Below are 20,238 nucleotides of genomic sequence, written 5' to 3' on the forward strand. Positions count from 1 at the left end.
CGGAGGGCTCCGGGCGCTTCCCCTCCCCCGGGAGCGGCTCCGGGCGGGCGCGGTGCGTGCCAGGCTCTTCCCAAGCTTCCCCTCCGCGCTCCCGGAGGGCGCCGAGCGGGGCCGTACGGTGTGTGGGAGGGGGGGGGAGCGGTGTCGGGGGCGCGCGGAGGGGGCGGGTCCCGGCGTGCACCGCGCGGGGGCGGGACCGGGTCCGGGCTGAGGCGGCGGCGGCGGCGGCTCCTCGGCCAAGGTGACTCCGGGGGAACCTGGGTTGGGTTAAAATAGTAGCTTTTTTTGCTTAAACGAGATGAAATCTGAAATTCCTGGTTTGTCTGGGTGGTTCCGTCGCGGTGCGGCACCGAGCGGGCCACGGAGAAGCGCCCGCGGTGTCACGGTGCCCTCGGGTTCGGCGGCGGCTGGAATTTCTACCCCAGCCTCCATGTTGCTTTAAATATCCTTTAAAATACCCTTTAGGTACCTTGAAATACTTTTAAATACCTTTCTGGTTTAAAGTTCAGGCCGAACCTACGTGTTTGTTTTTTTTTTTGTTTCGTAATGCATTTACATGGTGGTAGCTTAATTCCGTATTCCTGTTTCGTTGGGTTTTTTAAAGCCTGAATTACCAGTGTCATTATGATCCTGCGGCTTTCCTGCCTTTAAATATCCCACAATACAATTAAAATACCTTTAGATACCTTTCTATTTTAAAGTCCAGCTCCAAACTACTTTTTTTGTTTGTTTCTTTGGGCATTTACATCGCAGTGAGTAATTCCATGTTCCTGCTTTGTTGGGGTTTTTTTAAAGGCTGAAGCACCGGTGCGATCATGATCCTGCGGCAGATTCTGCGTCTCTCCTCCCTGTTCCGCTCCGCTGTTTCCGTGCAGCTCCGCAGGAACATCGGTCTCTCTGCCATCGTCTTCAACAAGACCAAAGAGCTCGACCCCGTTCAGAAGCTCTTCTTGGACAAGATCAGAGAGTACAACACGAAGAGCAAGTGAGTAAAGGAAATTATTTTAAGGGGGGGAAGCTGATGCCAAAAGGGGGAAAACTATTGATTTTGACATTAAGGACGTGAAACGTGAACTGTTTGATTTTTGACTGCACTTTGGTAGCTTTGTAGGCTGGCCTCTAAATACTTAAGGCTTTCCTGCAACACTTACTGATGGTGTCACCAGCGAGAAGGTTTGTTCTTGCATACTCAATGGGAAATGTCACATTTTTTCCCTTAAAAAAGAAAAAAGTTGGGGGGTTAAGGCACCCAGTTAAGGCCTCTTGCACACTATGTGCCCATACCAGTATGTTGATTTTTACCCACCTATATGCTCTGTGAATGGGGGAAACCAAAACCAAGCGTTTCTTTATTTCTTTTGTCTGGGCTAAACCATTATTCTCCAGTCTTGTTTCCAACAACAATCAAGAATTAATGGAATTATCAGGATAATTCATTTTACATCTTCAGTTAATATGCTCATTCAGATGGAATCTTAGATTCTTTTAATGTTTGAACTAACTACTGAACAGGAAACTAAAACTATAGTAATACTCTGTTGGGAATTATTCTTGGGAAGGGAATAAGTCACTTCTTAGCTCTACTGATAGAAGTTGTGCGTTTCCACACCTACTACCAGTCTGTGTAGGGAGGCAGATTTTTGGTGGTTTTATCCATCCTAAGTTACCTGTGCTGGTGCTACTGAGCATTGGTAATATACAGTTACTATTTTACTTGGTTTATATTTGCATCCCAAGAAGTTCCTGCTGTGGATTTTTTTTTTTTGGCTTCTCTTTGCAAGAACAGTTAAGCTTTACTAACCAAGGTCACTAATTCAGAGACAGCAGAGGTGCAAATTGGTTTTTGTTAGGAATTTGCAGGTGGAACAAGAGAAACTAAAAGCCCTGAGAGCCTGGATACTCAGTGTAGTTTTATGTCTCAGAAGGCCACATCTGTAGCTTGGATTTTCATCACTGATAACAGAAAGCCTGTACTTTACCCTGAGAACCTTGTTAATGTGTAAGGTAAGGAGGCCCTAAGGTGTGTCATGTCTTGAGTTTCAGAAATACTTTAAATGATTTCCTTTGGTTGGTTATCAAAAAGATTTTTAATTCATACATGGGCATAAAAATGTAGAACTTCTACATGCAGTGTTAGAACTGAGTTGTTAATCACAACTTCTAATGCTTTTTTAGGCAAGCAGGAGGGCCTGTTGATGCAGGACCTGAATTTCAGAAAGAAATGAATGAATCCCTTGCAAGACTCCAACGGGCGTATGGTGAGGGAGACCTAACCAAGTTCCCAGAATTTAAATTTGAGGGTGAGTTAACAATCTTATTGAATTCCAGTTGCAAGTAAGGACATACTCACGGGTTTTCTTAATTTCCATTTTGTCTTTATTTGGACCATTAATTTAATGTAAGATGCCTTCTGGGAATCTCACTGCTTTTGCACAATTCACATCTGATTCCACTTGACTCCTTTTTTTAATTATTTGCCTTTTCCAGTAGAGATCTGGACTTCCTTACACTGATGCTTAACAAAACTTACTGTAAGATCAAGGTATCTTAATTGCCCTTCATAGACCCTAAAGAAAGAGCCCAAATAGAAATAGCCCAGGGCCTGTATTTTTCTTCTCATCCTGCCAAAGAGATCAGCAGACTAGAGTTTGTAAATCAGTTGTCTTACATCATGCAGACTGTGATTTTCAGATTTTGTGAGTTCCTCTGGAAAGCCACTGATTTCAGAAAATGAACAAAGAACCTAACTTTCTTAATTATGAATGCTTTGTGGCTAAATTGCATTAAACCTTTTTCTTCAGCTATTTGGATCTGACTTCTGTTTAACTGCTCTAAGTTTGTTTTAGCGTGGAAGGGAAAGAGCAGAGAGCATGAGGCTTGGTGAGCATCTGGCAGCCAGCCAAGGCCAAGCCACCATTGTAATTCTGACCAGACTAACTGGTCATTCTAATTTAGAGTAGGAACACATCTAAAAATATTTTGGATTTCAGTAACATTTCAGTTAGGTAGAGTTGCTGTCAGGTTGTTACTGGTGCAAATAAAACAGAGTATCTGTAAAGTAGGATCTATGTTTTTTTTCTTTTTTTCCCCCAGTTTTAGGGATGTGGTTTCTTTATATTCATGTATTCTTTATCTTATTTTATTTCTGTGTCATATGGGAAACAGTGCATATTAAAATTTCAGATTTATTTTTGTAGGGAAACAAAATTTTTGAACATGGGAACAGAACAAAGTGGGGACACACACACAACTGTTCTTTTATCACTGTTGCCTGTCCTTAATCTAATTTCAACAAGGTTTCAAAACTGAATGGTTATATGGATAGGAACTTCAATTTTTTTGTCTTAGGGACAATTACTAAGCCAAGCCTTACCTCTCAGACTTAGTTTTAAGAACAGGCATTAGTAGCCCACCTGTCCAAAGCCCTAACTTCTTCTGAGTTTGTACCTTTGACATCAAGAACTCCTTCCTTGGTGTTTGCATGTGGAGAGTGGATTTGAAATTTTCCATGCCTTTCTGTTAATATACAGTAATAACACTAACCAAGAGGAGTGAAGAGCTTGGTTTCTTGTTCTTGTATCAGAGTTGAGTAGGAAATATTTTGTCATGGTCAATAATGTTCTCGTTGACTTCTCCAGTTTCCCTGCTGCCTTCTCCAGCACCTCAGGTGTTGCTAAAAGCTGTTTTGGCAGAATGTTACTAAGTCTTAGCCTTTATGGGTAACTCCTGCAAGGTGGAAAAGACCTGTCTCTGGCGTAGTTTTGTTTTTAGTGCTGCCCACGTTCAATCAGACTTTGATGCAAAGTAAGGGGGGGTGTAAACTGCAATGTTACAAGAGCTTCCTTTAGTTTGCCAACTTAATGGTTAGTTTTCTTTGAATTACAGATTAATCGTGGTGTTTGAGGATTGAATAAAAAGAGACTAATGTGACTTTTCTCTTTCTCCCTCTAGAGCCCAAATTTGAGGAGGCTCCGAAGTGATCTCTGCAGCCGTGTACAGCCATGGAGTTGCTGAACATGGCACCTGTTGTATCTTAATAAATGCAGTGTTTCAGTGTGATTCCAGTGGTGTGAAGAAGTTCTTGACTGTATGGTGAGTGTAGTTAGCTGTGGTCATCAACTCTGAGTGTCTGAGGCAGCTGAGTAGTGTTTCTCAGTGTTAACTGGAAAACTCCTTTGCTGAGCTACATTTCAGTGGTGAAACATTATAACACTGATATTGATACACAGAGAAGAAACTCCCTGTTATTCTGAGCTTTTCACATCCGAAAAGCTTCTGCACGAAAAAACCTCCATGAACTCTAAATCTGTAGCAGAGCCCCTATGTTAGTGATGAAGCTGCACAGCCAAAAGCATGGGCACAAATACCCTAATTCTGCTCTGCATCAGGGAACACACAGGTGATCAAGTGTTAACCTTACAGAAGAAACTGAAAGCTGTTAATGAGATTGTGAGATTTAAATTTCTGTGACTGAACTATTGACGTGAACACTTCAGCTTCTGAGGAACTATTTATTTATATATAATAATGTAACTATAAAAACAAACATTTCAGCAGTTAGGGTGTAGATACTACAGCTTGAGTTGTACTGGCATGATTTTTCTTCATAATGAAATTACATATGCAGCCTGCAGCAAGAGAGAGAGAGAGACCTCCACATTAGACAATTAAACACTGCTTGAGCCTTAATTAGAGGAAGGTTTATTCTGTCAGGATGGTGAGTTTAATTCTGCACAGCTACAGACTTATAGATGGATTTGGCAAATCTAATACAATTTCAAGGTCCTAGTAAATCAGAATTGCAGGAGAGTTTGAGCCCTTGACAATGGTGGAGATGGAAGTAGTAGAAGTACTGGTAAGGTCATCTGTGGAAGTAACTTGAGTAGATTGTTCCAAGCTGCAGGAGTGAATCTTGTATTGCTGCATGTGAACAAAATGAGAAGTTGTCACAGAGATTCAATATACAAGTTAATTTATAGTTTTTTGGGCGTTTCTTTTTTTTTAAATGCCATCACAGACAGTTAGGTTGACTAGATCTGAACACTGGCAGTTTCTATTTTCAGTATGTAAAATGTGGAAACAATATTTACAGCGTAGAGGTCAAAAGATCCCTTTGTGTTGTGGTTTAACCCCAGCTGGTAACTAAGCACCCCACAGCTCCTGGCTCACTCCCTGTCCCCTTCTCGCTGCCGTGGGGAGGGGAATTGGAAACGAAACTGGTGGGTTGAGATAAGAACAGGTAAATTGAAACAAAGTAATAATAATTGTAATGGATAGAGAGAAGAGAGATAAAACCTGAGAAACACAAGTGATGCACAGCACAGGTGCTCATCACCATCCCCCAGCAGCAACTGGCCCCTCCCAGCCACCTTCCTCAGTTTATATACTGGGCACAACAGTCTGTGGTGTGGAATATCCCTTTGGCCAGTTCAGGTCAGGTGTCCTAGCCCTGTTCCTCACGGCTTGTACACCTGCCTGGTGGCAGAGCATCAGTCACTGAATGGTGTTTGACTCAGGGAAGCACTACTGAGCAACAACTAAACATCAGTGTGTTGCTATACTGAATCCACAGCTCTGTATCAGCTACTAGGAAGAAAACTAACTCCCAGCTGAAAGCAGGACAGTATCTACTGCTTATTCCATACCATTTATATCATGCCAGGTCCTGCACTTTCCAATACATCACCACCTTTCCTGTCTTTTGATAGATACACAGATATCATTTCCTTGGTCTATAGACAATCCCTGTAGAAATCCATTGAGTTCATTTAGTCCATGACTTTTGGCTCCATCTGTCATAACAGTGTCTCAGGGCAGGAAAAATGGTGCGTGGTGTTGGATTGTTGCACGTTGAAGCCAATTCTGATTCCATCACTGCTGCGCTTGTCTGGTTTCATCAAAGTTCATTCTTAATGTCACAACTGAAGGGGACTTGGGTTTGGATCCCAAAATCTGGAGTGGTGGAGGCAGGCACTATGAGGTGCCCAGGCATTGGTGGGCACACGGTTGATACAGAAGTGATAATACACAGTGTTATATAGCAATTAACATCACACAAATTCATTGGGCTGTTCTTACCCAAAATCAAACCCAGATTTCCCCATCCTTCTGCCTTAACAAGCGTGCCCAGGTCCTTGAGCAAAAGCAATCCCAGGGATGGGTTTGCCTTTACCCAAGGCAGCAATAACCCAGACTGTCTTGCCCCGCATATTTTTTTATGGGCATTACAGGAACTTTATTCCCTTCCATAGTACATAGAAGCTTTGGTAAGGCAGGGCCAGCCCAACTGGCAGGCTCTCTGGTGCTGACTCACCAGGTGGCCTTTACCAATGCATATCCCAATGTTTGAAGGTCCCCCCACCCATTGTTCTCGGGGTAGTCTTTAGCAGTCCATTGTATCATTTGATCTTCACAGAGGGGATACAATCTACCCACTCAATGCCATGTTCTTTGGCCCACCTGTCCCCGAGTGTTTTCCAAGTATTTCTTGTTTAATTTATTCAAAGGCTTGGTGTTGCTCAGGGCCCCATGTGAAATAATTTCTCTGAGTCATTTGATAGAAAGGGCTTACAATCAGACTGTAGTTTGGAACCTGCATTTTCTGAAAACCCACAATGCCTAAGAAAGCTTAGTTCTTGAAGAAGCAGATTAGTATTTCTTTCCATAGGATCAAGAGTAAGTTCAGCCCTTCCACTCTGCCTGGGAAACTGTCCACTGGAGACTGAAGCAGCAACTTTCCTGGAAGAACTCCCATTTGGGATTGTTTTCTCTTGCAATTCATGTCTCTAGAGTTGAGGTGGGTCTTTCACCTCAATTCCTCATGTACTCTCTGTGGTCCCTCAGCTAAAACCACAGGGTATCCCATGGTGTGTACCTTCCATATCCTCCCTCTTGAACCAGTGGATGCTTACTGTTACTAGCTGACATGCAGGTCTGTGCAGGTGGAGAATAGAACATAACTTCTCTGAACTGCTGGAACTCCTGGGACAGTTTATCTGACAGTCTCTCCACAGATGGGATGAGAGAGGAAGAGAGGTTGTCTTTGCATTCCTGGAGAAGTGGAGCCACTGCATCCACTGCTGGTAGTGTGGTACCTCTCCAGATGAACATTGCCAGTGGGTTGGTGTGTTCTCTCTACAAATTTCTGCCACAGGGGTTGTGTGTGCAGGACTCGGTCTGGATCTGTGGGGAACTCTGCGTTGTTCAGGTCAAAATAAATCATCTCAGCATGGCCAATTTCCTCAGGCACAGGATACCTTTCTCTACTGCTTCCCACTTGCCTGAGCAACACAGAACATCTTCCTTGTAGGGGTACTTTTCTTTTACGGTTGACAGGAATCATCTGCAGAGGCCGAGGACTTGTGTCCCTCTTCCAATCACCTCAACGATGCCTGCTTCCCTAAAAAGTGATCCCAGCTGCTTGGCTTCCCTACCCTCTAACTCCAAACTGTTAGCCCAATTATCCCAGCACTGGAACAGCCAGGTGGTCCTGCACTCACTGGGACAATGGCTGAAATCTTTTTGTATATCCCACAGCTCACTCAGGGATAAGGATTGGGTGGTTGCCTCTTGGTCTTGTTGGCCTGTCACTGGAGTCTGTGAAGGCACAGTAGGTGCTGCTAAATTTTAAGTAGCCGCAGCACTTCTGGCCGGGGTTTGAGTAGCCACAGATTGTTGCTTAACCCTAAAGACGACCTGGACCACATGCAACAATATGTTGGTTGCCAGCGAAAGGACCAGGCTGGTTTCAAGGGTGGTAAAAGGATATTGAAAGTCTTCAGATTTCTCAAACACTACTGTAATCATCCTGGAGGGGAAAGAAGGTGTTTTTTCCCCGCAGGCTGGCTCTCCGAGGGAAAAAGGCAATAGATGTAATTGTGGATAATTTCCTCCAGATGGCTCCCGAGGGGCGGACAGGACACGGACCAGGCGAGGCTCACGGCCAGCCACTCATTCATATCACAAGCCGGTACGACAAAGAACACCACAATGACAACCTTAGCCCATGCCCAGAGCAAACAAATCAACATGGTGACCAGCAACTATTAAACCAACGCAATGAACGCTTATAACAAATCTGTTTTAACACGCTCTGATCAGACCTGTCATTATCTCAACCCTTTTGAGTCACATGTTGGGTGTCAAAAAGGACTGTTGTGGGTTAAGCCCAGCCAGCAACTCAGCCCCACGCAGCCACTCGGTCACTGCCCTCCACCCCAGCCCTGGTGGGGAGGAGAACTGGGGAAAAAAAAAGTAAAAATTGTGGGTTGAGGTAACAGCAGTTTAATAATTGAAACAAAGTAAAATTTAATTATACTAATAATACTAATGATAATCATAACAACAATAATAATTGTAATGAAAAGGAGAGAGAGGAGTAAAGCCCAAGAAAGATAAGTGATGTACAACACAGTTTCTCACCACCCACTGACTGATGCCCAGCCTGTCCCCCAGCAGTGATCTGCCCCTCCCAGCCAACTTCCCCAGTTTATATACTGGGTATGATGATGTACAGCGTGGAATATCCCTTTGGCCAGCTCAATCAGGTGTCCCAGCCATGCTCCCTCCCAGCTTCTTGAGCACCTCCTCACTGGCCAAGCATGAGACACGGAGAAGTCCTTGATTTTGTGTAAGCACTACTTAGCAACAACAAAAACATCAGCGTGTTATCAACATTATTCTCACATTAAATCCAAAACACAGCACTGTACCAGCTACTAGGAAGAAAATTATCCCAGTCGAAACCAGGAGACTTTGATATTTTTGTATAACAAGTATTCTTTTGATGTCCCTCACAGAGGCTGAAATCTTCTAAATAACAAAGGACTTGGTATGCTTGAAATCCTAAACAAAGCAAATAAGGCTATATAAGCAATAGTTCAAACATTTTAAACAGGTGAACAGAATACATTTCAGAAGAAATTAAGGCACTGAGATTGACAAGAAGTATGTCTGAGGCACTGTTGGTTAATGTTTACTCTTTTCTGGAATGAAAAGTCTAAGGAATGCACTGCTACACAGAACAGAAGTAATAACCTATTCATAAATGCAAGTATTAAACAGCTCTGTTGAGCATCTGATTTGTAAGTGCATTAACACAGATAAGCAGATACCACAGCTCTTCAAAACTTGCTCCTTCCCACTCAGAGCAACCAGGTAGTTGGCCTCAGTAAGTTCCTTATAGACATACTAGGTTAAGGAACAGGCCTATGCAATTTAGTATGTTCTGTTTTGATTAAGAACAGGGGTGCAGTTCAGGGAGATTTTAAGGCTACATTAGTACTACTAATGCTACTTAATAGCCTTAAAGTATGGATTGTGAAATTAAGTTGCTCTTAGTTTAAGTTTTACTTGGAGCACCATTCATTTTGCACCCATCTGAAAAGCTGGAGCAACCGACAAACAGTTAAAGCCTCTGAACCACTCTAAAAGAGGGGAAAAAAAGTAGTATGTTCAGTTTCCATATGTGGCCAAGTCTTTCGGCACCCATTATTCTTAGAGGAGTTAAGGCCCAATCTTTTTCTCACATTCACTACTGCCCTGGACTGTGTTAATTGATATGTAGAAGATGGCAAAGTACTGAGCAAGGTGCTGTAGTTGTGTGGCACTTGAAACTATGTGACAGGAAGCTGTAAATGCATCTAAAACTTTTTAAACACAGTACTGAACACAAAAGACTTGCCTTTTCACTTGTAGATTGATAGTTTGTCTTCTTTCTGTTAACAGAGCAGGAAAGGAATACAGGTTAAATAGTGACTTTTCTGGTATTGGTTTTAAGCATTTGGGAACCTTATGTATGAATGCATTTTTCCAGATTTCCAGTGACCCTTAGGGTTTTCCTCCCCCCTTCTTAAAAAAAAGTTGCAATAACAAAATCCATTGAATGCTTTTGGATAGCTGTCATTATCTCATAAACCACTGCAAATCACATTCTCTACCTTGTCTTTTCAAGTCTTTCACTTACACTTTTTATCCAGTTCATGGCCAGTATAAATCACATCATCTTTCTCTTTAGTATAATATCCTTTCTTTTTTTTTTTTAATGCTATTACCTAGAAGTGCTAAGATAAACTTTCGAAAGTAAAAACAATAAAAAAAATACTGGAGGCCTCCTCCAACGAAGCACACAATTTTAGCCTCCTGTGGGAGCACTAAAATAGCTTGAGGAATTCTGACTTGCTACTAAGAAATTTAAGCAAGTGAAATAAATCCATATCAAAGGAGCAGACTAGGCACCGTCAGAAAGTTTCCACCAGTCATATTTTCACAAAACACTTCCTGAAATAACCTGTAGACATGGACATGAAGGCAGTTCAATTTGGTTCTGATTGTCTTTTGTCTAGCTTGTAGAAGAGACACATGAATGCCTGTAAGGTGAATTAGGGCTGTAAACTATAACTATAAAAGACACATCTCTGCACACTGATCACAGCAATGTAATGATTCACTGTCTCACCAGCACACTGGTTCTAATACGAGAACCAGCTGGTGTGTAGGATCGGGTTTATTTTTGTGTTAAGAATCATGTAAAAAAGGTCATAAAAATCATTACAGTTACTAAATCACCAGAAATGTAAGTGAAATTTGCAGTGATTTGTGTACTACATGCATCAAGATACTTACTGAGAAGAACTTTCCTCTGAAAAGGAAAAAAAAAAAAGACATAATTAGCACCAGAACAGTTTCCTTCACTGTTTTAAAGTTCTTTGAAATAATTATTTCTAGCTTATTCAGCTCTCCAGTTTCTAGAAGGAGTTTCTGAACCAAATATCTCTTTTTGGTGTAATGAGTTTAAACAGGAAAAAAAAGATTAGGCTGCTTTTAAGGCTAAATAAAGCTCCAAGTGAACTCTAACAGCAGCTCTTTGTTACTGAGACAGGTGAACTTTTCAGATCCTGACATTTGTCATCCCTTTTTGCTGTGCTCAACTTCAGGCACCAATGTAAATGCTATAGAGGGTTGCTGGGTGTCAAGCCTTTTGCAGCAACCCCTAAAAACAAACTTTCTCCATCACCCAGAGGAAAGAGACAGTTAATTTAGTTTTCCTCTCAGCAGAACTCAGCTGGTCAGACCTTGTGTACTAAAACTGGCTTGTTTTTATGTTCCCTTTCTTTGCCATTCCCTCTCAAAACTAGAGCGGAAAGGCTCCAGGAACCGGGTTTTGGCTTGTTGCTTTTCCCTAAACTGCTGTTTGGTAGCTGCAAGCAACTGCACAAACGTCTCCATGTCATTCTTGATGTATCTTTTGGAGTAGAAGTTGGCAGAATAATAATGTCTGCACAAAAAATGCTTTAGTAATGCTCTCCAGCTTTAGTACCATGGAGTTAGAGCTTTCATGAAAAGGAGGACATGATACAGTCGGCAGAATCATAAAATTATAGAATTGGTTTGGGTTAGAAGAGACCCTAAAGCTCATCTCACTCCAGTCCCTGCCATCGTCACTAGACCAGGTTGCTCCAGGTTGGTCTAATCTGGCCTTGAACACTTCCATGGCTGGGGCAGCCACAGCTTCTCTGGGTAACAGAGATCTTTTGTGAAACTCTGCTATGTACAGACATTTTTTTGACACAAGGAAGGAGTGACTTTATTTTACTTACTTGCAAAGTAGCCTTTTTTTTGGGCATAAAATACTCCAAGGCCACACAGTGCCATTACCAGAGCCACAAATACTACAGCAGCAATGATACCACTTACATTCAGGTCATCTGTAATTATAAAACACAAGGCCAGTGTTGTAAATTGTAAACATTTCCATTTGCTGGATTTTTCCCTAATTGCTACAGGCACCTGTTTCATCTATAGGTGGTCTTTGGCCCAAGCTGGATAAACTGATTAGTAACACTCAGACATGGATAAGAAGTCTAAAAGCACTACTGTATCACAGCCATGTGAAGAGAAGTGCTTGATATACATGAACTCCTTACGTTGGGTGAAAAGTAAGGAAAGAGTAAGATGGGCCACAGGATACATATTCCTTATCATACCTATCCCAAATAAGCCTTATGCAAGTCACGTGTCTCTAAGGGAAAACACCTTGAAATCTTTGTAAGTATTAAATCAAGTCTTTTCGTACAGTTAATTTGCCTAAAACAACTGAAACAGCTGATGGCTCCAGTTCTGAAGAACACTTCAAATGAGTTATTTACAATTCAATGCTTTTTTAATTTTTAAAGAGCAAGGTTTTTAAAATGGAACACAATAAAGCCAAGCTGTCTGAAGTTAAACTCTACATCAGGCCATACATACACCTAGCCATTTTTATTTTGAAGGTGGTGGCTTCGGTTAAGTCATGACATGGGCCATGCCCATTTCCTGATATAATCACTAAGAGCTTCAGACAATCATCCATTTTATGAAAAACAAAAGCATCAACAAGCAGAAACATTTTCACAGGTTTTTGCAATGTGTCCAATTACCTATTTGGATCCTTACTTTAAGCATACATTAATATATGATTGCAAATTTTACTCACAGACCTATAAATTTTTGTGTACTGGTTGACAGCAATTTAGGACTCTACGTGAGTATTTCCACAACAGAGGGATTCCATCTCAGTAGCCTGAGGAACACTCGCTCACAATCCACTAGGAGTGCATTAAAAGCCATGACACAGTGATTTTCAGCTAAGTTCTAAAAAAGCACCAGTCAATCACTTTATGAAACACTTGGATGAGATCTCCTCTGCAGTAGTTATTGGAATTTGTTACCGTTTGCTTTCCTATCACATCTACAAGAGGTAGTTGTATATTTTGCAAAAACTTCCATGCATTTTGGGTAATTACAGACTCTTGACCCTTCCAGCCTTTGTTAATTCCTTATCAGCTAACCAGTGTTACACTTCACCCATGCTGTACAAGTAGAAAAGATAGAGGCAGCAGGCTTTATTTATCTATTTGTTTATTTTTAAGATACACTGACTTCTTCAGTGTTCCTCTGTCAGGTATAAATGAATCACTCAGTTAACCTTCTATTCTGTTACATTCAGATCTCACATAAATACATCCTAAAAGGGAGGCTTTGCATGAAGAAAATACCCCAGTGGACTGGCATGTTATCTTGTAAGCCTTCTACAAAAGCATTTGGAAATATTAAGGCTCTCATATGGCTGCTGCTCTTCTGTGAAGTTGTGTTTAGCAATCTAAGAGTTGGCTACTGCAATAATTTTATGGTACTAAACTAGCTGCTTTTCTCTGACATACAGTGAGATATGTTTGTGCTGTAAGAAAGGAAAGCTTTAAGTAGCCACAGCAACTACATATAAGGAAGTCATAGTATTATTACTCCTCCCCCCAAATGCCATAACCAAAATAAAAAGATTTAATTCAGTCTGGTCTTAGGTTCTCAGTTGCACCATGCCATTAAATAAATCCTACTGCAAGACTGTTTTCCACCCTTATTTTCTTTGACACATACCGACTTGCATTCTCTTCACTGAGCATCTCTGAGATAATCCAATCCCATTGGAGGCTTCACAGAAATACTCTCCAGTGTCATTCTTTGTAACTGTGTTAAATAGCTGTTAAGAAAGAGTTCAAAATGAGTGTTAGAATGGAAAAAAAAGATCGACATTTCCCATGGGATAGAAATTTTGACATGTCAATGGGTGCAGGGGGGGAGTGTTTGCTTTAAACAAATAAAACAAAAAAAAAACTCTGAAGGAAAGTGCGAAATTTCAGAATACCTGAAATATACCTGAAAAATACCTGAAATCAGAGCAGTTGGTTCATTTTATCAAACAACCCCATTTGCTGATTCGTCAAAAACACTTGACACATACTACTTACAGTGCTTTGTCAACTGAATTTTTTTTGAAGTTTAAGCCTTATTTGGGGGGTCCCCACCCCTCCAAAAATGGCACTTTGTCTCTTCTTCCAGAGGAAAAATGCTAAACCATACTATTTATCAAATACTACTACTGTAAAAATGAAAATGAGGAAGCAAGAGGTGGACAGAGACTGACCTCATGTCAATTCCAGTGCTTCCCTGTATTCTTTTTTAGACTTGTTAACTGTTTTCCCTTTAATGTATGCCATACTTTGAGATTTTAGAAGTGATTAATAAGTTTGAGTAGACCAGCTGATTTCCACAGTGTGATGAAAGATCCCCAGCACCTCTGAATGCTGAGTCACAGCATTCAGAGAACAACTCTTTACTTCTAAAAAACCTCAGCTGGCAATGCACCCGAAGTAGTATCAAGTTTTTTTGAAAGATCAGCTAACGGGAGAGGGGTGAGGAAGAGACAGCCAGTTCTGAGGGAAAAGAATCCAACAGCAAAACCCACAAAACACACTACAACTAAACAAAGAACCTACTAACCTTACTCACAGCCCCAGTTCATTCCCACCGACTTCACAGGTCCTGGATGGGAGCTCGTAAGTGTCACTGGATCGCAGAGATTCTGTGATCTGAGTGCTTGCAGTCCCCCTGAAGCTGCTATTTCAAACTTTAAGTTCTACCAAATATAGCTCTATTGCCACACCGAGCACTCATTCTCACCTGGCATTAGTTTTCTAACTGACAAGGTGAAATCTGTCAAGTATTTTCTCAATCCTGCTCAGTTCTTATTGCTGTAGACTCACACTTCACCTGGTTTGTCTGTATCACTCAACGTCTACAACCTGGCACTAGTTTGAGGCAGAAACTACTTTCTACATTTGTTAACACATATTTCAGCACGACATTAATCTCTGACAAAGACCTTGTGCATTTTTGGATTAAGACCCCTGTGCATCATTGTACTAAACAGTAAATGTGGTCTCCTTGATAGCTGGCTATCACAGAGCTGGTTATAACACTTACCAAAGTGCCAGACTTCTTATTCATGGTGTAAGTTATATTTGGTGTTCTAGCACTGCCTGTTCCTGTCTTTTCCAGCAAGGCAACACCGTTCTTGTACCACTGGTACTCAGATGGAGGGGAGCCCTCAGTCTCCTTACAGCTCAGCTGCACCACTGTTCCCGTCATCGCGGAGCTCGGCACATCACACACTGGAGTAGCTGGAGCAACTGGACAATGGAATTGCACTTGTTACACACTTATAAGTACTGCCTGCACGACAACAGATTGACAGTTATGGTGAGGAGGTGAGCACTTGTGTACATGCTCAGCATTGATGTACCACATCAATGAAATGAGGCACAGGGGAAGAGGCTGAAGGCAGAGTCCTGCTACTGAGAGCAGAGTAAAATTTATGAGTTGCTAAAAATGAGAGAGCAAGCCTCCCCCACCACATGCTGTGTCATTCTGCCTCCAATCTGTGCACTCTTGCCCAACCCCACAGAATTTGTTTCATTTTTGTTTCTTGTGTGAAACCTCTTGTTCATAGACAGAGATGGGATAACTCAGGGAATCTGCAGCCCAGCAATTGCCCCCTTCCCTGCCCTACTATTTAAAAACAGAAGTGAGGAAGAGGAAAAAGATTTTTTGTATTAAAAGAAGTCAACTGGTTTTTGAAAAGTGACTGTCAGAAAGAATCATAAAGAATGGCAATCATTGCAGCCATTGTATAAATCCCAGGTTGAGGACCAAAACCAATTTGTTACTACATTTCGGTTTAAATTAAAAGCAAATGTTTCCACACAAAGATGTGGGAGAACTGTTCATTCCTTCTCCCATGCAGATGAACACCTCTTTTCTGATTTTTAATACATGAACAGGAAAGGAACTTAATTTTTTATTTTTTGGTACTTGATGTTATGTAGAAGAAAACTAAAGGTGAAGAGGCATGCATGGAACACTAAAAGCATATGTCACACCTTAACAAGTACATATAGTTTTTTCTTGGTTGATTTTAAGATAAAAAGCAAAAATGAAACAAAGTGAAATACTAACTAATTCACATTAACTTTCAAAAAAGTTGTAAGCAACAACGACACTCTTCCTCCTTTTGGGCTGGAAGAAAGAATGAATAAGTGGAGTTATCTCACTGTTGGAGCTAATCAGAGGTTTGTGAATTTACCATCCTTTATGAAGAACTTTGAGACCTTATTTATAATTTTAAAAGATCAATTTTTTTTATGGAAAAGAATACAAAAACTACAAAAGCAAATATTTTCTTTTCACCCTATACAGGAAAAAGAAGAAAACCATCAACCTCTACGACTCATCTACTGGGAAAAATACCAGAAACAACATGAGAAGAACGTGCTCAGTATTCACGTTTCCCTCCTTTACCCAACTGGGGAAGAAAACAAACAAAACCCCACAAAGAGCAACCCCCCCGAGCAGCCAACACTATCCCTCCTGTAAATAAAGTCCACAAAATGCCAGCTCACTGGTTGTCATTGCACAGACACTGCAGCAGTTTCTCCTTCCAAAACCAGGAGGAGACTGTAGCATATTGGAATGAACTTCTGCTTATGAATATTTAATAAGTGTTGACAGATGCTGACTTTCCAGTGCCAAACACCATGATTGTCTTATCCAGGTTCTCAGCCACTGAGCGACTTCAGCCTTAGTAGAAATGGAAGTTTCACCACTGTGTAGATCAGCATACTTGCTAAGTTTTGAGAACTGAAACTCACTTTTATATCAACAAAACCTTAATTATGTTCCTTTCTAATGTAAGTGTGACTTTTGCAAAGCTGTTTTGTTAAGTATGTTGTAGAATGTGCATGTGCACATGTATTTATAATCCCAGCCCAAAGAAGACCCAAAACCCAGTAGCCACATGCCATGTGGACAACACTACTTTCAACACCCCAACACACCATCATTCAGTTTGTTTACAAAAGCCCAAGTAATAAAGTTTGTACCCAACACTGTGAGGGTAATTATAGCCTCTTGCAGGCGTGGGTGCCCTTCACTCTTGTCACTGATTTCGCAGCGGTAGGTCCCAGAATCCCTTCTAGTCACATTCCTAATTCGGATTCCTGGGTTCAGCATCTCTGCTCGGCCTCGAAGATCACCTTTAAGGGAGAATAGAGAGGTTTCTGCTCTTTGCTTATAGAATCTTAGAATCACAGAATGGTTTGGGTTGGAAAGGACCTTAAAGACCACCCAGTTCCAACACCCTGCTGTGGGCAGGGACACCTACCACTAGACCAGGTTTCTCAGAGCTCCACCCAACCCGGTCTTGAACACTTCCAGGGATGGGGCATCCACAGCTTCTCTGGGCAACCTGTGCCACTTTAATGACCCTCACGGTAAGGATCTTCCTCTGTATATCTAACCTAAATTTCCACTCTGTCAGTTTGAAAGCAAATGTCTACAGCTCATTTGCTTATTCTGAAGTCGCATATAATTCATTGATACTTTATGTGATATTGTACATGAAACCATTGCTCGTTTGTTCAGTATTAGTTATCTATCACCAACATGTAATATTTAATCCCCTTCCCAAGATAGTAAGAACCTTCCACAACTTGTCCATTTAGCCCAAACATCCCCCTCACCCCAGTTAAAAAACCTACATCTGCTGAATGGTCTCCAGTTGGAAAATTGAATGCTTTTTTCTGCAGATATTTCAAGAAAATATTTATAGCAGTAGTCAGGAGGCAAAAAAGAAATCTCTTTCCACTAGAGAAATGGCAATCACTAACTTAATTACCTTACAGAAAGAATTGTGAGTGAAACCACAGCAAAGGATTTGACATTTTAACTTGGCAAGAAAAATTTGATGGATATAGCAAAGATATTGCCATCAGATTTCTTACAATGAGTTTGGGTTCTTTTAATTCTACAGCTTGTTATGAAATTAAAGTTACATTCACACACCGAACCACAAGTTCCAGTGTTTCTCTAAATTAAATATATGCAGAAAAAAAAAAAAAACATTCAACAAGGTCAGCACATCTGCAAGCTCTACAAACTAATAAAATTGCTGTGCTTTTATTTTACTTCTCAACCTTCATTTATTGTGTACAAGGTAACAAGAGACCCATATTTCCTCCAACACACAAAGCCAAGGTAAGTCCTTTTCAGAACATATGAACAGAAATTCTACTTTTGAAAAGAATACAAATAATTTAAAATATACAGCTGAGTTTATATTTTATGTATATAAAAATTCCTGCATTATTCATTTCCAAGCCTCCAGCTCTACAAGAGGCTTCAGAAACCTCTTTTTAGGATAGGAGTGCAGAGCCTGCAGTAGTTTTGGGGAGTTCATATCTGCATACAATTTCACTGTTGAAAAATGCCAAGGATTTGCAGTGCCATTTTTCTTAGTCTTGAGTTTTATGATATTTAAATTCATTAAAAAGGTAACAACTGACAGTTTTATAAAGAAATGTCTTTTTCCCCCAGGAAAGAATTCTTTACCTTGAAAGGACAGCTGTTACATATAGACAGTCAAGAGCCTTCTCCTTCAGTCATTTTCCTAGTGTTATTCCCCAAGAGACAGCCAATATCTATGCTAGAGAATGACATGTTAAGCATCAGTCTGTTTGTAGTACTGTACCTGTAAATTCACCATTGTAGTAGACAAATGAGACTCCTTGAGGCTGGATTTTCTTCCATTCTATTCTTAAGCTCATCCCTTTTGAAGATTTGTGTTTGCAACTAAGAATCGCCTCTAGAGGGAAAAAAAAAAAAAAGAGAGAACACAAATGGGAAAGTTAGAGACTTTACTTGTTTGGTACACATTCAGGCTCCACGAAATTAATATTCCCCCTTCAAAAGAAACTGAGCAGTACGCAAGGGCCAGATCTACTTCTCAAAGTTATGCCTCTCCAGATTTAAACAAACACAGTGGGAAAACTAGTAATTTTCCCATACTTCAGTGGCTTTTGGATCAAACTTCAGCAGCTTTTGGATCAAACTTCAGCTATTGGGGACTAGATATTCCCATGTTGGATGGGCAGAGATTCTGTATTACTATCCTTATTTTAGTTACTTTAGTTAACTTTCTTCAGTTAGCAGACCACTGTTAAAAAAGGACTTTTACCCTGTTATTAACAATATTTTTTTAATTACCATTCTGAATTCAGTATTAATAGTTTAACTGTTTAAATATGTAACTTAATGCAGATAGAAAACATTCACTAAGATGGTTAAACATTCTTCTAAGTATCTTATGTTTATGTATTTAGTTACAATTCCACTTTGGTTATTGTGAGGGTATATGGAAGGTGAGAGCCGCTTCATTAAGGCTCCCCATCAAGGACATTTTCACTTCAAAAGCGGTCATAAGTAAAGGGGCAGCAACAAACAAAACCACAGAGACACAAACAGGGACACAAATAGAGAATGACAACGACCATCAGTCTCCAAACAGTCTTAAACCCCAGTCTTAAAGTGCTGGGATGTAGTGTGGGCAAATGGAGCAAGTGGAGCTAGTCAGGGTCTCTGCATCGGTAGCTGGAGGGGCCACAGATACTGAGAGTGTGTATGGGTGAATTTCCAAGCCCACAGTGCAGGGTTGTCTTTTTACATGAAAGGTGGCTTTAGCAAATTTAGTTCCATCAGCTGGGGTCACACTGGGGCAATGCGGGCACGCCTGGACTTGCAGTGCTGGCTTCTGGAAGTGGGGGTGTGCAGGGTATGCAGTGTTTGTACTTTCCCAAAGCTGGTGTGCCTGGAGGTGTGTGTGTGATTCACCAGCAAACCTCCAGCTGGGTGAGCTGCTGAGCAGGGCAGGGGTAGGGGATGGGCAGAGGGGCTATGCTGGGACTCAGAGGATCCAAGAACACACGTGTGCTTGTGAATCTGGAACACTGTGTGAGGGTTTTTGCCAGGGAACTTCAATCTCCATCAGGCAGAAAAGAGGAAGGAGGCTCTGCTGTCTGTGCCTGATGCACTGTGTGAGCCTGGGCAGCAGTGAGTGCTGCTGAGGGCAGTGCCTTGTCCACGGTGGTCAGTGTAGCTGTGCCAGTGTCACCAATGCACACACAGCCACCCCTGGGACACACACACAGCCTCACACTGGCTGAACATGCAAACGGGAAAGCAGCAGCTCTGCCCATCAGCCTGGGACAAAGCCAGGTCTCCAGGCTGAGCTCCAGTGGCTGAGCTCGAGGAACCCCCAGGCCCCTGGAGTTTCTGGCAGCAGAGGCTGCTTATAACATCCCATGGGAGTTACTTCTAAGTTTTCTTGAGTTCTCATGAAAAGAAGATTCATACAATTGTTCACCTTTCTGTCTGACCACTCAAGTTTCCCAGAGAGGCTGAGACTGCAAGAGTTACTGATTATTGGATTATTGCTAAAGTTGCCATAACTGGGTAGGAAAAAAACCAAATCAAAACACCAAAATTAGTGCTCCTAATGAAGAACAGGAAATCCTGTGAGCCCAACTGTCC

The 20,238-nt window shown here is 41.4% G+C and overlaps 2 protein-coding genes across 4 annotated transcripts in view; one reads left to right on the forward strand and one right to left on the reverse strand.

The window, feature by feature from the left end:
• Nucleotides 1–145: 145 nt before the first annotated feature.
• ATP5PF (ATP synthase peripheral stalk subunit F6) lies at nucleotides 146–4,059 on the forward strand. Of its 3 annotated transcripts, none has more exons than XM_027648674.1 (4): nucleotides 146–241; nucleotides 796–985; nucleotides 2,176–2,300; nucleotides 3,952–4,059. In XM_027648674.1, exons 2-4 carry the CDS (start codon nucleotides 816–818, stop codon nucleotides 3,978–3,980), a joined length of 324 nt encoding a protein of 107 aa, XP_027504475.1. In that variant the 5' UTR covers nucleotides 146–241; nucleotides 796–815; the 3' UTR covers nucleotides 3,981–4,059. The 3 variants fall into 3 exon arrangements, with proteins under 3 accessions (XP_027504475.1, XP_027504474.1, XP_027504476.1); XM_027648673.1 differs by having other exon boundaries at nucleotides 219–241; nucleotides 754–985; XM_027648675.1 differs by lacking the exon at nucleotides 146–241 and adding an exon at nucleotides 447–465.
• Nucleotides 4,060–4,685: 626 nt separating this feature from the next.
• Nucleotides 4,686–20,238, reverse strand: part of JAM2 (junctional adhesion molecule 2) — a 40,934-nt gene continuing 25,381 nt past the window's right edge. Inside the window, exons 3-10 of the mRNA XM_027648672.1 lie at nucleotides 18,401–18,514; nucleotides 16,755–16,907; nucleotides 14,800–15,005; nucleotides 13,414–13,516; nucleotides 11,598–11,705; nucleotides 10,624–10,639; nucleotides 9,683–9,716; nucleotides 4,686–8,844 (exon numbers count right to left, since the gene is read on the reverse strand). Of these exons, the coding sequence (XP_027504473.1) occupies nucleotides 8,812–8,844; nucleotides 9,683–9,716; nucleotides 10,624–10,639; nucleotides 11,598–11,705; nucleotides 13,414–13,516; nucleotides 14,800–15,005; nucleotides 16,755–16,907; nucleotides 18,401–18,514 (767 nt within the window). The 3' untranslated portion in view covers nucleotides 4,686–8,811. The remainder of the gene's footprint in view (nucleotides 8,845–9,682; nucleotides 9,717–10,623; nucleotides 10,640–11,597; nucleotides 11,706–13,413; nucleotides 13,517–14,799; nucleotides 15,006–16,754; nucleotides 16,908–18,400; nucleotides 18,515–20,238) is intronic.

The sequence above is a fragment of the Corapipo altera genome, unplaced genomic scaffold (genome assembly GCF_003945725.1).
Source record: "Corapipo altera isolate COAL_440 unplaced genomic scaffold, ASM394572v1 58, whole genome shotgun sequence".
Taxonomy (NCBI): Eukaryota; Metazoa; Chordata; class Aves; order Passeriformes; family Pipridae; genus Corapipo; species Corapipo altera.